Consider the following 15247-nt stretch of genomic DNA (forward strand, 5'->3'; position numbering starts at 1 on the left):
TCGGTCCAGGTCTCCAGGTGTGTGCTCTGTCCTCCACCATGCTCTCCCTCATGGCATCTGGCCCTTCTTGCCGCCCTCTGCGTGCCAGGCACACACCTCCTTCCAGACAGTGCTAGAACCTCTGACATTTGTTCAGCTTTTCCAGCTCTCAGCACGAAGGGGTCAGTTCCAAAGACCTCACCCGCCATCCCTAGAAGCAGAGCCCCTCTTCTGAAGTATAAAAGTGAAGTATAAAAGTATAAAAGGTCTTCATTATAGAAAAAAGTTGAAACTGCTAAGTGGAAATCACCGCTTGCTGTGCTGCCCGGCAGGGAGTTCTGCGGGCCTCTGGCGTCACCTGGGAGTGTGCGCCGCAGGCTGTGACCGGCGCTGGCTCTGCTCAGCAGCTCATCTCAACAGCCTCTGCTTTCACCACTGGCTCCCGAGTCCTGCGCACTGACCAGGCAGCCAGGACCCAGCTCATTTAACAAGCTCCCTGCACTGGACACCTTGCAGTGTCTAGATTTTCAGGAGGAGAAAGAGCACCACCGTTTCTGTCTTTTGACACATCCTTAGTTACATCCTTGAGATAAATTGTGAGCTGGGGCCACCCTTGACCGTTAACGCTCCACGGCTGCAGCAGCAGCTGGCCGGGTAACCTTCCCACCAGGTGCCTCTGCCCCAGCCCAGGGCATCGCCCCACCTTGCAGTGTGAAGCGTTTCTAAATCCTTCCAGGCCTCGGGTGCTTGCCAGGTCAGTCATTCCTTTCACTCTGCCTTCAGTTTGGTTTTACCTCAGAGAATTTAAACTCCATCCAGAGAGATTGTGTTTGTCTTGTTCCTGGAACCGCACGTGGCACGGAGGCCCTACTTGTTGAAGGAATGAAGGTCGCTGTTTGCAGTCAGGCAGTCTGTCCATCTTTTCCTCTGGGGTTTCTGTCCTTGCTACGGGCCCAGAAAGTCTTTCCCACACCAAGATTGTGTTGCCAGCTTCTTTCCTGGTACACTGAAGTGTTTTATTTTTCTAACTAATCTGCCTAAAATGTGTTGTTTTAGATTGAGAAGTAACATTTTCTTTTTGTAGTCAGCTTTCCCATTATTTGTTGAATCCTTCATTTTTTTCACTGATCCCAAGGCTGCCTGGATCATATAAACATTCCTGTCTTTATACTTGGATTCTTTCTGGAGGTTCTGCTCCATTTCTGTCTGTCCCAGCATCAGTCTACACTCCTCATTACTGGTTAGTCACCGCATCAGCAAGTTCCTTCTCGTATCTGTCCTTTTGAAAAGCTCTTTGCTACAAGCATCTAATTCTTCTAAGCCAACTTTGGAATCATTTGGATGAATTCCTTCAAGGAACACAACTGAGGTTTCTGTTGAACTGTATTAACCGTATTTAACTGAGAGGAGATGCCATCCTGATAAACGCTGTCCTGCTGCCCGCCGCTGCTCGTGTTAGGTTCTGACCTGCAAATCCCGCGTGGGGCACCCTGGTTGGCGTCCCGTGTGTGTGGGGGTGGGGGGCGGTCACCTGTAACCAGCTAGTCCTGGGGACAGACACCGCGCTCACTCCTGACTGGAGGGAAGGCTGGCGGCCTGGCCAGTGGACAGTCACTCCCTGTTGGCACAGCGCCCTCTGCTGGTCTCCGCGAGGTCTCATCAGCCTGGGGACAGCCACTGTTCCCCGTCTCTGTGACACAGTGGATTCTCAGTCAGCTTCATACGTCAAACCGTCCTGCATTTCTGGAAGCACCTGGCTTGGTATAGAACGATGTCTTGTCTCCTCCTTTAGGTCCAATTAGGGAATACTTTTTTCTGGAGTCATTTAATCCCTTATCATGGTTAGTCTGTGTGGTTTTTCTTTGAGTCTTGGTTAGGTTTTGGTACCACTTTATATCATGAATTGTCCGACTCTCTTTTCAACAAAACGCTCACCGTCTCTTCCTGTGCTTGATTTTCAGCTGATAGTGCTGGACCCACCGGTGAGTAGTCGGGTGCCTGTGGCCCTCAGGTCGTCCACCTGGGTGGCAGGGCCCCACCGTGGGCATCCCGGTGCCCCCTGTAGCCCCTGGTAGAGTCAGCGGGGGCCTGGTGCAGACCCGTGTCCAGCTGCAAGCTTGGGTCCCGCCAGCCCCGCTCCTGGTCCAGACCCACCTCTCCACCCACAGGTGGAGGATCGGGAGACTGAGTGGTCTGTGCCGCACTGTTTCACCATCTACGCGGCTCAGAAGACCATCGTGGTGGCGGCCAGGTGAGGGCCATCCTTCCCCGCCTGCTTGTGGGTCCCCGTGCCACGCATGTCACAGTCACCGGGACCCACGGCCCAGTGAACACTGCTTCAGGGGAGCAGCTTCACCCTCAGTGGGAGCGTGTGGCTGCTGAGACCATCCCCAGGACTGCCCAGCACCGCAGGCTGCCAGCTGGGCAGCAAGAGGCCACCTGGGCCACAGCGTAGGACCAGTGGACATTTCCCTGCCCCAGGTCACATCCCCAGGAAGGAGACCCAGGCTCCTGATGGCCTGTGCGGGCCCTCCATGGGGATTGGCACTGAGTTGTGCCCAGCCCCACACCTCCCAGAGGAGGGCCTGGGTCCTGCCATACCCTGTGGGGTCCTGGCTGGCGTCAGAGGACGGGGCACTCGCCTCCCACCAGGACACCTTGGCGGCTTAACTGTGACCCAGGCTCCAGGCACCCATTTCCACACCACAACACCAGAGCCTTAAAATCCCATGATTCAGAAACATACCACGATGTGGGCCAGCCCCAGCCAGCACGGTGGGTCAGGCTGGGCCATCAGCAGCCCTGCCAGCCCTCAGGGCCCACAGCACGGGATGCCTGGGTGGGGCAGGCGCCCGGACTCCCTGCCCCACCGTGGGAGGGGGCCCTGCCCAGCGGCTGAGCCTCAGACCTGCCCACAGCACCCGGCTGGAGAAGGCCAAGTGGCTGCACGACCTGAACGCGGCCATCGACGCGGCCAAGACTGGCAGCGCCCTGGTGCCCCCGGCCCGCGTGCTGTGCCCCCTGCCCCGCGGTGAGTGCTAGCCGAGCTCCTGGACATCGAAGAGGCTTTCTGGGGGTGGGGTTGGGGGTTGCCTGGCCAGCCCACCCACTATGCCCACACGCCCTCCTTCCATGGGGCACGTTTGGGGGGCAGCGGGCGTGGGCGCCCTGGCAGGGCAGGGCATGGCCAGGGTTCCCACGTCCTCAGCGAGGGCTGGCCTCTCCCCAGGGTCCCCCAACGAGGCCTCCCTGGAGCCGGAGTCCGAGGACGAGGCTGGCGGGGCCCGGAGCTCCGTGGCGGGAACGGGCCAGCACCGCGCCAGCACCACCCTGCACGTGTGCTGGTGCCGCCAGACCAGCGTGTCCAGGGCCGACCACAGCGCAGCTGTCCAGGTGCAGCCGAGCGCGGGCGCCCCTGCTCTAATCCCTCCCTGCAGCAGCACCCAGCTGGCTGCTGCACCCCTCAGCATGCAGCCTGGCTTGCCAGGCCCGTGGGTGCACCCCCAGAAGAGACGGGGGCCAGGCCGGGGAGTGAGCAGGCAGCGGGCCAGCTCGCGGGGACCCACTGGACAGGAGGGGACCTGGGTGCCCCTCTGCCATCTGTGCCAGCCCCGGGGTCAGAGATGCAGGGCCCTGGCCTGAGGAGCTGCCTGTGCCACCCATGGGCTCAGGCCTGGGGGCCGCGCTCGCGATGCCCAGAGAGGAATGGGGCACCAGCACGCAGCCCGAGGGGCGCCGCAGAAGGGCACGCAGGCTCCATGCCCCAGCCTGCCGGGCAGACGCCACTGTGGGCCTGCCCCGTGGAGCTGCAGCCCTCCTCTGGAAGCCTCGGCCGATCCCGTGTCTGTCACGGGACACTGGGGACACGGAGCGCCACGCTCGTCCAGCCTCTCCCCGCCCGCTGGACACTTAAGACAGTGGCAGGGCCACGGGAGGCGCTGGGACCATTAAAGCCCTGACAGCCCGCAGAGCACAGGGAAGCCTGGGGGCAGCCCTGCGGGACGGAACCAGGAGGGCGGCCCTCTGGGGCCGGTGGTCCTGGGACACATGCCCACAGACATTTCTTTCCAGAACCAGCTTTCTGGGTATCTGCTGAGAAAGTTCAAGAACAGCAGTGGCTGGCAGAAGCTCTGGGTGGTCTTCACCAATTTCTGCTTGTTCTTCTACAAAACTCATCAGGTAGGCGGGGGCTCCGCCTGTGGGCACTTTGGCCTCACGGAACCCACCTCTGGGTGGGCGGGGCTGGGCGCCTGCTGACTGAGCACGCCCTGCCACCTTCCAGGACAACCACCCCCTGGCCAGCCTCCCGCTGCTGGGCTACAGTGTGAGCCTGCCCAGGGACACGGACGGCATCCATAAGGAGCACGTCTTCAAGCTCCAGTTCAAGTCCCACGTCTACTTCTTCCGGGCCGAGAGCAAGTACATGTTCCAGAGGTAACTGCAGAGGCGCCGGCCGTGCGTTCCCTGGGTCTGGAGGGGCTGCCGAGCGCTGCTGCTGGGGTTTAAGGGGCCCTTCCCTCTTGACTTGGGGTCGTTCTTGGGAAGGTGTTGGGGCACAAGCCTGCCAATCTGAGGGCCAGAGCACACCCTGCCTCCCAAGCGAGCAGTTGGTGGGGCGGCTCTGACCTCTGCACCTCCTCTCAGGTGGATGGAGGTGATAGAGAGAGCCAGCGCCTCAGCTGGGAGGGCCGGGACCCCCGAAGAGGAGGCCTGAGGCCCACCCTGCCCAGATGCAGACAGCCGAGCAAGCAAGGCCAGCACGCACCCCACGACTGCTCGTCCCCCAGGAGACTGGTGGCAGGCGGGCCTCCAGCGACACCCGGCAGAGTGCTGCCCCGGGACACCGGGAGAGCATGCAGGGAAAGCAGGCCCGCTCTGCGCGGGCAAGGCTGGCGCTGCCCCGCCCTCACCCACCTGCCCTCCTCCTGGGCCGGACCTCCCGTCAGGCTAGGTGATGTGGGGGGTCCAGGCACAGAAGCCTCTCTGGTGCCCCCCAGCCCACACTTCTGCAAAGTGGACAGCAAGCCCCACTGATTTCTCATCCCAAGGAGTGTGTGGTGCCGATGCACCGAGTGGCTGAGAATAAAAGGTTCCCCTGGTCCCACGTGCCGCCTGCCCCGCCCGCTCTCCAGCCACCGGCCACGCACGCTCACCTTGGGTGAGGAGGACTAGGGAGCCTGAGCACCCTGCCCACCACCAGCACGTCTCAGTTCAGGTCTTTATTGAAAGTGGCAGGAGCCTCTCAAGATGCTTTGAAAACTAACACCTTAACCTCAGAATACCTAGGGAAGCAAGGAAGTTTCATTTTCTTAAAAAAACAACAATCTGGCTGACACGAGTACTTATGAGAAGACACAGTACCTGCTCCAACAGCACAGGGCAAATCTACGGCCTCCAAGGGCGGGCCAGGCGGGAGGCGGCAGGTCTGCCCTGCGCGTGTCCCTGCCCCTCCTCTGGCAGCGAGCGGAGCCCCAGGGGCCAGCCCGGCCTCAAGGAGACCAAGCCTGCCATCTCTGCCACCTCTGCGGCCTCGGCCCAGCCGGGAGGGGACATGGGAGGGGACAGCCGTTTGCAGGGCGGAGGCACGGCCCGCGGGGCGAGGCCAGGATGGCACAGGGCCCTGGTCAGCACAGTCCCAGCCATGCGGCTCCAGACGGAGACCCTCCTCCCGGGTGCAGGCAGGCCTTCAGCGGGTTGAGGTCAGGTGGTTTCTGCTGTGGGAAAACCTGCAGACCAGAGGCCGGGTCACTGCCCCGCCCTGGGCTCGGGCCAGGCCAGGGGCACAGGACGTGCAGAGCCGAGCCCCGCCCGGCGAGGAGGACCCACAGCAGCCCACCGCCAGGCCCTCACCTCTGCACCCGCTCCACCAGGTGGGCCATCAGCTTGTCCGAGATGCCAGGGCAGGACTCCTCAGCCAGGCTGAAGGCGTTCTCCAGCTCCTCCAGCGCCCCCACGCCCCCGCCGCTCTGCTTGTGCTTCTCTTTGAGCTGCACAGACACCCCCAGGCGCCTGACTGGAGGCCAAGGGGGCGCCTCCCCGCCCCACCCGACCTGCGACTCGCGGCAGGAGGAAGCGCTGCCCCAGGGCTCTCCCCCCAGCGCCGAGCAGGGGTTCCCAGGACTGGCGGGGGCCTCCCAGCCGGCCCTGCCCCCCGGGCCCCCCTCCTCCAACCACGAACCTTCTCCCGACCCCGGTCCCAGAAGCCCACAGCCCAGATGTGCGTGAGCGGCCTGGCCAGCCCTGCCAGCCTGGCCGCTGGGACTAGGCCCACTCGCACCCCGCGGCTGTGGAGGCCCCAGGAGGAGACAGCCTGGCCGCGGGGCTAGAGACGGGTCAGCCTGCTCGCCCAGCACACAGAACAAAGGGGTGAGGGGCACACACCTCCCCGGACACCCACCCGGCAGCCTGACCTCAGGCCAGCCCACAGAGCTGGAACCCGAAGGGGGCCCAGCCAGCCAGGGTGTGGCCACGCCTCCCCCCCACCTCACACCCTAAAGGTGCCAGCCCCAGGAGCCCACATGCCCATGGACAGCCCAGCCCCACCAGCTCCGCCCCCCAACCCGTCCCATTTCCCGCCCAGGCACTGCGCGCCCAGGGTGGGAGTCTGCCCGCCCCCACCTCCCTTGGCACGGCTCTGCTGCCTCCTCTCAGCATCCACCCCTGCTCCCGGGCTCCAGCGTCACCCTGGGTGTGAACCCGGCCACAGCCCACTGCTGGTGACTCACTCCTGGGGATGCTACTGGCCGCCCCTGAGCAAGCGACAGACGCTGGGCCACGTGACCACTGGGGAGTGGCCCTTAGGGGCTCCCTGTCCAGGGCCTGATGCCCAGACAGAAATCTCCCAGGCTCTCTCTAGACTGAGGATCACCCCGTGTCTGTGGTTCAAGGTAAAAGGTCCCAGGACAGCAGCTCATGTTCAAAGCCCCCCTGGGGCCCCAGAAGACCCTGGCAGGCTCGCGATCTCGAGGGCCACCTGAGGCTGGCTTATCCCAGCCGTCTCTGGTCCTTCCGCTCAAAACGCTGGGTCCAAGGGGCCAACCTCACGAGCCCCGAGGGACCCAGACACCCTGTGCTGTGCCAGCTCGGCCCTCACCTCTCCGAAGACGGGCCGGACCAGCGTGGACAGGCACTGCGACCTCGGCTGCCTCTTGACGGGCTCCGCCGACTACAAACGCAGAGCGTGCAGAGGTGAGCAGGGCAGAGGCGGCGGGGGGCGGGCAGCTGCGAGCCCCCGCCTGCCCAGTTCTGGTCTCCTGAAGAGCCACCCTATGGGAGCGGGCATGCCCAGGAGGTGCCCCCACAGCCCGCTCCCTGCGGCGCGCCCGGGGCCAGGCCAACCTTCTGGGGGCCGTGCAGGGCCGTCCCCTTGTGCAGCTTGCCGTGCGGGCTCGGCCGGATGGTGGGGGGGAACGTCCAGATGGGCCCCTGCTCTCCATCCTCGGGGTCTCCATCTCTGAAGGGGACGGTGGGAAGTCACACGGGGCCTGGGGGTTAGGAAGGCCCCGAGGTGCACTGGTTCACGGCCCCAAAGGCCGACCCCTGCCCCGGAGAGCCCGCCTCAGCCCCGTGGGAAGAGCAGGCCCTACATGTCAGAGTCCTCGGAGCTGGACTCCTCGCCGTGGCCCTCCGACCTCCAGCGCTTGTAGCGGTCGATGAGCTCGGTGAGGAAGGAGGTCTTCTTGGTGTAGCGCGTGATGAACTTGTGCTTCAGGAGCTCCTTGGCGGTGGGCCGCTGCCGGGGACGCACACGGGTCACCAGGCGCCGGGCAGCCGAGCGCTGCCTGGGGAGCCCCTGGTGCTCAGAGCAAGGAGGCCTGGGCTGAGCCCGGGGCCTCAGCATCGCTGCCCACGCTGGGAGCCTGGTCAGGGGACCCCAGGTAGCAGGAGCGCCCAGGAGGCTGGGTGGCTGCATGCTGTCCTCCCCAGGGGAAGGGCTTCCCTCCAGACCCTCCTGGCCTGGGCTGGGGTCACAGAGGAGCCTACCCTGGCACAGCGGAGGGGCCTCGGGCCCTGTCACCTCTAAGCTCCCACTACAGACAGCATGCCCCTCCATGCACGCACGTGTGCACACACACACGCACACACATACACCCCTGCTGTCCTCTGGGGTCCAGTTCCAGGGGCCCCAACTACACTCAGCCACGCAGGCCTCCTCACCACTCATGAGCTGGGGCAGGAGGTGCTTACAAATCGGGGGTCCTTGTTGAGGCAGGCCTCCACAAACTCCTTGAAGGGCTTGCTGTGGTGGCCCTCGAGCGTGGGCGGGCTGTTCTTGGGGATCAGGAACAGGACACGCATGGGGTGCAGGTCGGAGTTGGGGGGCTCGCCCTTGGCCAGCTCGATGGCTGTGATCCCCAGCGACCAGATGTCGGCCTAGACAGAGAGCCACGGGGCTGCTGCAGCGCAGGCCGCCCGAGCCCCGCGGCCCCCGCGCCCGCATGCCGCCCCCCGCCCGGCCCACCTTGAAGTCATAGGCCGACTGCTTGATGACCTCGGGCGCCATCCAGAAGGGGGTGCCCACGAAAGTGTTCCTCTTGATCTGCGTGTCCGTGAGCTGCCCTGCCACCCCGAAGTCTGCCAGCTTCACGTCGCCCTGCTCCGAGAGCAGCACGTTGGCAGCTGCGACACAGGACCGCGGGCGTCACCCTCCGCACCGCCCGAGGAGGTGCCCCCAGCCTCTGGCCAGTCTCCCAGGGAGGTCCGCCCTCAGCCCCAAGGCCACGCACACTGCCGGCGGGTGCCTGTGGGCCCCGCGCACACGCGCCCTCAGCCGGCCCCAGTGCCCCCAACAGCCACCGCCACTGAAGACCCTGTGCACAGGAACCGCCCTCCCCGCCAGGTCGCTCAACAGGTGGGGGGACCCTGACTTCCCTTGCTCTGCCAGTCTCGCCCCTGCAGGCTGGCCTGGCCACTCATGTCCACCGGCACGGCTGCTCTCACCCTTCACGTTCACAGGCTAAGCAGGGGCCCCCCACCCTACGTGCAGAGCCGGCTCTGCCGTGTACAGGGACACAGCGCTGAGCCGGCCCCGTCTGTTACTGGGAACAGCGGGACTGCCAGGTCTCCGGGGCTGTGGTGAGCACTGGGCACCGCTGGCCCCACGCCCATGCCACTGCGTGCCCTGAGGCACCTTTGATGTCCCGGTGGATCTTGCGCTCCGAGTGCAGGTAATCCAGGCCCTTCAGGATCTCCCGCAGGATGGTGGCAATGTAGGTCTCCTCCAGGGGGCCCGGCTTCAGCTACAGACGAGGGGCCAGCAGGGCCTCAGGCCTCCCCACGAAGCCCACCCGCCCCCTCCCCACCACCCCAGACCCAGCACTGACCCTGAGCACGCCCGCCTCGGCGCCGGGGTCCCCCTGGACGTGGGAGCCTCCTGTGTCCTCACCCACTGTGCTTTGACTGCACAGGTCTCGGTTACACCGTGCGAACTCTTAGTTGCAACACGTGGGATCTAGTTCTGGGCCAGGGGTTGAACCCAGGCCACTAGAAGCATGGAGTCTTAGCCATTGGACCACTAGGGAAGCCCTCTTCACCCACTTTTGAAATTAAAGCTTCAGATGGCTGTGGGGGAGCTAACAGCTGACAACAGGGACTGGCCACACTCCGGAGCCTCCTGCTGGGGGCCTAACCTCCTCCCCACAGGCCAGCAGAGGACCCGGACCCCTCAGCACCAGCTGGGTCCTGAGGAACAACCAATCACCAAGACAGGGAAGGAAGGGAGGCCACAGGAACCCAGGGTTCAAGGACAACCCCCAGACAACTTCTTCAGTCTGGCCCTGCCCACCGGGTTGCCCAGCCCCCTGGGCCCCCCAGCCCCCGGGGTCCCCCAGCTCACTGGGGCCCCAGCTCACCAGGTCCAAGGCAGAGCCGCCACCCAGGTACTCCATGATGATCCACAGCTTCGTGCTCTGGGGCAGAGAAGCGTGTCAGCACATGGCAGCAGGCAGCGTAGGGCCCCAACACGCGCCCAGCTGCACTGACTCAGCCAGGATGCCCACTGGGAGCAGCGGCGGCAGCCCGCCTGGCTCCCCCCCGCCACACCCCTGTGCAGACCCTGCAGACAGGCCAAGCCCACTGTCCAAAGCCCCTGGGAAGGGCTCTGGCTCCAGGGGGCCCACCCTGCCCCAGTAGGGGCACAGACGGGCCACTCCAGAGCTGGCCGCTGCCTGCTCACGCCCTGCCACCCCGGGGCTCCCCTCATGACAAGGCCGGGCCCTTGGCCCTGGGCGCAGTCGTCCCCTGGGGGCCTAGTCCATGGGTCCTCCTGTGGGGACCCCCGCCCTGCAGACCAGGCCCACGGAGGGCAGACTCAGCCAGGTCTCCTGACGGGGCCCGCCAGCCCCGTCCCCACTCTGGCCACAGGGGGCTTAACAGCCCCCTCTGTGAGGGCGGGGCGCCCATCTCGGGGGGCCAGAGCCCCCGCCCGGCCGCGGCACCTTCAGGTAGGAGCCGAAGTAGCGCGTGATGTAGGGGCTGTCGCACTGGCTGAGCACGGTGATCTCCTGCTGGATGTCCTCGATCTCGTCCTCCGCCTCCTCGAGGTCGATAATCTTGATGGCCACCACCTCCTTGGTGCGGTTGTCGATGCCCTTGTACACCTCCCCGAAGGAGCCCTTGCCGATGCGGTCCAGCTTGGTGAAAAGCTCCTCGGGGTCCACTCGTGAGTGCTGGGGGGACGTGGGCGAGCAGCCTGGTCAGGGACGGATGGCCAGGGAGACCCCCGATCCTTTCCACGCTTCTTATATCCCTTTTTATTCAGAAAATCTAAAGTTACCTCCACACAGGGGCAAACGTCCCCAGAGAGGACTGAGAGACCAAGGCTCTCGCCAAGAAACCAGGGCCACAGGAAAGGCAGATGGGCCATGCAGCTCACCCCTCCGTGCCCACAGCCCAGGCGTGGGGAGGACCCAGGGAGGCAAGTCATGGCTCAGGAGGAACAAGGAGTTGGAGCACGGCAATCTGGGGGCAGTTGGACAACGGTGCTGGGCGACGCTGTGAGCACACGGGGCCAGCCTCACAGGCCGCTGGCTTCATGGGCAACAGCCTGACCACGCTGGGCCAGCAGTCATAACAACTCCAGGGAAGGCTTGAGGGGTGCAAAGAGCTCTCTCACTCAGCTTTCTAAACCAAAAACTGCTCTAAAAAGTGAAGCCTATTCATCAAAGGAAAAAAACATAATAGGTATTAAGTGAGTTCTCCCTGCACACCTGGAAGCCACACCCCTTTCAGAGAGTCCTCAAGACAGTGATGCCCTCACCCCAGCACGGAGCTGGAAACCCACACTCTCCTGGACGTTCAAATGGACAAAAAACCACCCTCCTGACCTGGGCCTCAGACTGGAGCACAGACCCACCCGACAAGATGCAGAGTCTCAGACAGGCTCAGTGCCAGGACACAGCAGCACAGGGGCGTCCACGGAGCAATCTGGCTTTCGACCTTGACCCTCAGGGTCCAGGCCTGACACAGCTCAGCGTGGGGCTGCGTGGAGGACAGCGGGGCATCCCTCACCCCTACCTGCGTGGCCCCCTGGGTGCCGAGGCCACCTTGCACCCCCACTGCAGGCGCTAGAGACCCAGGACCCCAGAGGCGCTGGTAGGCTGGCGGGGAGGCTGGCATCTGGTCCACACAGGGGCAGAGAGGGTCTCCCAAGCGCACTGGGCCGCAAGTCCACCAGACACAGCTCCCTCCAGACCACAGCACCGCCCTGAGGGCGCCTGGACACCCCAAGGTGGCACCATACCCACCCATCCATGTGAGCGCCCTGGCGCTGAGGGGGCCAGACCAGGGCGGCTGCTCACAGGCTCTGAGCAGAGTCCGGGGGCACAGGGCTCCCCCAGGGCAGGGCACAGTTCGGGGCCCACTGGCTCCAGACCGAGAAGACATGTCAACCCAAAACAGCCAAGAGCTGCCTTCCCCGGGGCTGTCACCAGCAGGGAAGAGCTCACCCAACCTCAGAGTGCCAGGCGAGCGGGAGAGGGCGCAGGCGGCAGCCTCCAGAGAGACCCGGGCCAGGGAGCCCAGGAAGCCGCCTCCTGTCGCCCCCATCCTCCTGCACCCCCTTGGCCCTGCCCGAGCCCACGCTGTCTCAGCCACAAGCACACCTCCGGTCCAGCCCGTGCTCCAAAGACAGGCTCTTCTCCCTCTGAGGTGGCCTCAGGGCAGACGCGGGGCTGGCCGGCCTGTCAGTACTAAAGGGCACCGTTGTCCCCCCGGCGCTCCCTCGGCCTCCCCTTCCCACCCTCGGGCCTCTGCCAGTGACACCCCCTGCCCCCAGGCCGGGCCAGAGTCGGGTCCGGTCCCTCAGTGTCCTGACCAGAAACGCCCCAGGAGGGGCGCCCAGCTCTCCACAGCCTCGAAGTGGGGCACAGGGCAGACCCCTAACCAGAGGCCAGGCCCGGCAGGGGAGCGGGGAGCCTGGCCCAGCTCTCAGTCTCTTCAGGTCCCCATGGCTGCAGGCCGGGCACCTGAATGGACAGAAGCCCCCACCGTGCATCCCGGGACAGCCTGCTTGCAGCCCCGCGGGGGAGTGGAGAGACAGGGCCCAGGGCCGGGTTGCGGTGGCCCTTCCAAGACCCCGGGTCTGGACAGCCACTTGGGCTGCTCGCTCGGCCCAGACCGCCGTGCTCTGAACCTGCCCTGGGGCAGCCCGGTCTGCAGTCACCGCTCAGCCGCCTGCACGTCCACTTAGCAACACGCCTGCCGCTAGCATTAGACCCCAAGTGAGGGCTGGCCAGCGGCCCCCATGCACCCCACGACAGGTGGCAGTCACCGGCACAGGGTGCTTCCGCAGCCACACAGGCCTGGGCAGGAGTCAGCCCGGCGGGGGCCCGATGCCCAAGGCTCCCCCGCGGGGAGCAGGCCACCGCCCCATGCACACAGGGACTGCCTCACAGGGCCACGGTGACAACCATCTCAAGGAAAACAACGTCCTGTCAGGCTTCCTGTCACCGACAAAGACCAAGTGTCTCCACCCCTGAAAGGACAAAAGGGGCTTCCTTCCTCTGGGGTCCCTTCCTCAGCTCCTCTGAGCCCCACTCCATCCGCGGGCGAGACGCAGCCACCCAGGCCCCGCTGCGAGCACCACCAGCACCCAGGTGAGGGGCCGCTCACAGCTCCACATCCGCACACGGGAGCCGTTCCTACAGCCCTTGACTTCGAGCCAGACTTCTCTCCCAGCATCTTAGTCGAGGGACTCGGAAGACGCAGGTGTCCGAGGGGAGCGCGAGCCCGGCGGCCCGGTCAGCGGCCCACCTGCAGCATGGGCGTCTAGAGCCGACCGGTCCCCAGCTCCTCCTCCCCCGCGAGGACACACACTTCCTGTTCCTCCCAGGCTCCCAGTCCTCCCAAACTGGGCTGACGGGAGTGAGCCTTGGGGCTCAATTCTCTTCGAGAGGCACTCCCACCACCTCACAGCCCTCAGCCTAAACCGCACCCGAGCTGACCAGTTAAGAAGAGCAAAACCCAACAGCTAAGACGAAGGATCGCCGCACTAGCTGGGGCGTTTGCTTCCCAGCAGCTTCCACTCACACCTGCCTTGCAGTAACAGAAAAGGGGGAGCAGTGTGGCCCACAAGCCCTGACGGCGGCTGCCCTGACCCTCCTAACTGCAGCCATCAGCCCCAGGGCACGCTGCGGAGGGTCCCCTGGACTCAGGCAGTTACTGCATAGAGCCAGACCCCTCAAAGTGCTGTGGGGTTGGTAATTTCGACAACCAACCAGCCAAAAACAGTGGGCGTCTCCCAGGCAGGGCCCCCGCAGCCCAGCGGCAGCCCTCTGCACCCAGCAAGAGAAATGCACAGGCGTGTCCTCTGCCTTCTCTGCACACGGACACTCCCAGCCGCCCTCGTCCCCCTCAGGCCCGGCCAGGGCCGACGAGGCCCCTGTTCCCCCAGGCGAGGTGCTCGTGGACCCTGACCTTCCGCGGCCCTCCAGGTGCACAGACCCAGTTCCCGCGGCCCAGCCCTGTGCCAGCATCCGTCTCGCACACCTCCGGCTGACCCTGCACTGAGGCTACGCTTTGACAGGCTGGGGGACTCCTGCCCCACAGGACGCTGCCAGCGGGCGGACCCCAGTCAGCCCTGCACCCACCTGAGTCTGAGCACCTGGCGACTGCTCCCGCTTTGCCCAGGGCTGCGGATCACGGGCCTCCACCCCTCCTCCCACACGCGCCCTAAGAGGGGTTGCTCTTCTGAGACCCCCGGACCACTTTTCAAAAGACAGTCCTTGGTGAAACGGCCTTTCTCGAACTCTGCAGCCGGCGCTCCGTCCCAGGCAGCGGGCACACCCGCGCACCGCCCAGACGCCCACCCTTACCTGGTTGGCAAATCCCCTGAGGTGAGCCATGTCTGCGCAGCCCTCAGACCATCCGCCGCGCCCCCGGGAGGCCCCGAGATCCTGCCTGGAGGCTCTGGAACCCGCTTCAGGCCGCTTCAGTCAACTGGAGGGACAGCAGACCTGCTCGGGGCCCTGTTCCGGGTACGCGGGGCTCCCCGCCCCCCGGGGCCCGGCGGCAGCCCCCTGCTCCAACCATCTGGGGACCAGCTGGAGTCAGAAGGGTCCCCCGAAGGGCTCCCGCCGCGCACCCTCCGCGCCCGACCCTGCCTCAGGCCTCCCCGGGGAGCCCCCCGACACCCGGCTCCCCGACGCCGCGCACACCTCCCCGGCCCCCACCCTTCCTCAGACCCCGGACCCCGGCCAGGGCCGCCCCTACCCGCCCCCCGGGCGCCTCGCCCCGCCTCACCCCCGGCCCCGCCCCACGGCCGCGCCGCCCGGCCCCCTCCCCAACCGGCCCAGGCGCGGGCCAGCCCGGCGGCGCGCCCACCTCCGGGGGGCTCCATCCCGGCCTCCCCCGGCCCGCTCCGCGGTGCCCGCGAGGGCTCCCACCCGCAGCCTCCACGCGCCCGCGGACGCCTAGGCCCTCAGCTCGCGAAGCAGCGGCAGTGGCGGCGGCGGCCGGAGAAAGCCCGGCGGCGGCGGCGGCGAGGGCACGCGGCGTCGCGGCCCAGCACGGGGCTTTCTGGGACAGCGAGTCCCTCGCTCGCCCCGCGCCGGGGCGCCCACGGGCGGCGGACTGCAGATCCCGGCAGGCCACGGGCTGGAGCGCGGTGGAGGCCCGCAAGCGCGCCGCGGGGCGCGCTGGGACTCCGAGTCCGGCTTCCTGAGAGGCGCGGGCCTACGTCTCCCGGCAGGCCGCGGGGCGGGGCGGGGCCAGGCGGCGCCGGGGCGGGGCGGGGCCAGGCGGCGCCGGGGCGGGGCGGGGCCAGGCGGCG

The 15247-nt window shown here is 65.9% G+C and overlaps 2 protein-coding genes across 2 annotated transcripts in view; one reads left to right on the forward strand and one right to left on the reverse strand.

Moving 5' to 3' along the window:
* The window catches only part of FARP2 (FERM, ARH/RhoGEF and pleckstrin domain protein 2), a 99002-nt gene extending 93930 nt beyond the window's left edge, over positions 1-5072 (forward strand). The window contains exons 22-27 of the mRNA XM_055586646.1: positions 2148-2230; positions 2898-3010; positions 3209-3372; positions 4051-4158; positions 4262-4413; positions 4624-5072. Coding sequence (XP_055442621.1) covers positions 2148-2230; positions 2898-3010; positions 3209-3372; positions 4051-4158; positions 4262-4413; positions 4624-4693 — 690 coding nt within the window. The 3' untranslated portion in view covers positions 4694-5072. The remainder of the gene's footprint in view (positions 1-2147; positions 2231-2897; positions 3011-3208; positions 3373-4050; positions 4159-4261; positions 4414-4623) is intronic.
* A 113-nt stretch (positions 5073-5185) lies between these two features.
* STK25 (serine/threonine kinase 25) lies at positions 5186-14979 on the reverse strand. The gene is made up of 12 exons (XM_055586647.1): positions 14800-14979; positions 14292-14415; positions 10416-10646; positions 9831-9887; positions 9110-9218; positions 8441-8598; positions 8167-8352; positions 7566-7711; positions 7318-7432; positions 7073-7144; positions 5830-5966; positions 5186-5705 (listed from the first exon to the last, which is right to left on the reverse strand). Exons 2-12 carry the CDS (start codon positions 14319-14321, stop codon positions 5666-5668), a joined length of 1281 nt encoding a protein of 426 aa, XP_055442622.1. The 5' UTR covers positions 14322-14415; positions 14800-14979; the 3' UTR covers positions 5186-5665.
* Positions 14980-15247: the final 268 nt, after the last annotated feature.

This window comes from Bubalus kerabau, chromosome 6 (genome assembly GCF_029407905.1).
Source record: "Bubalus kerabau isolate K-KA32 ecotype Philippines breed swamp buffalo chromosome 6, PCC_UOA_SB_1v2, whole genome shotgun sequence".
In the NCBI taxonomy this organism is placed as follows: Eukaryota; Metazoa; Chordata; class Mammalia; order Artiodactyla; family Bovidae; genus Bubalus; species Bubalus kerabau.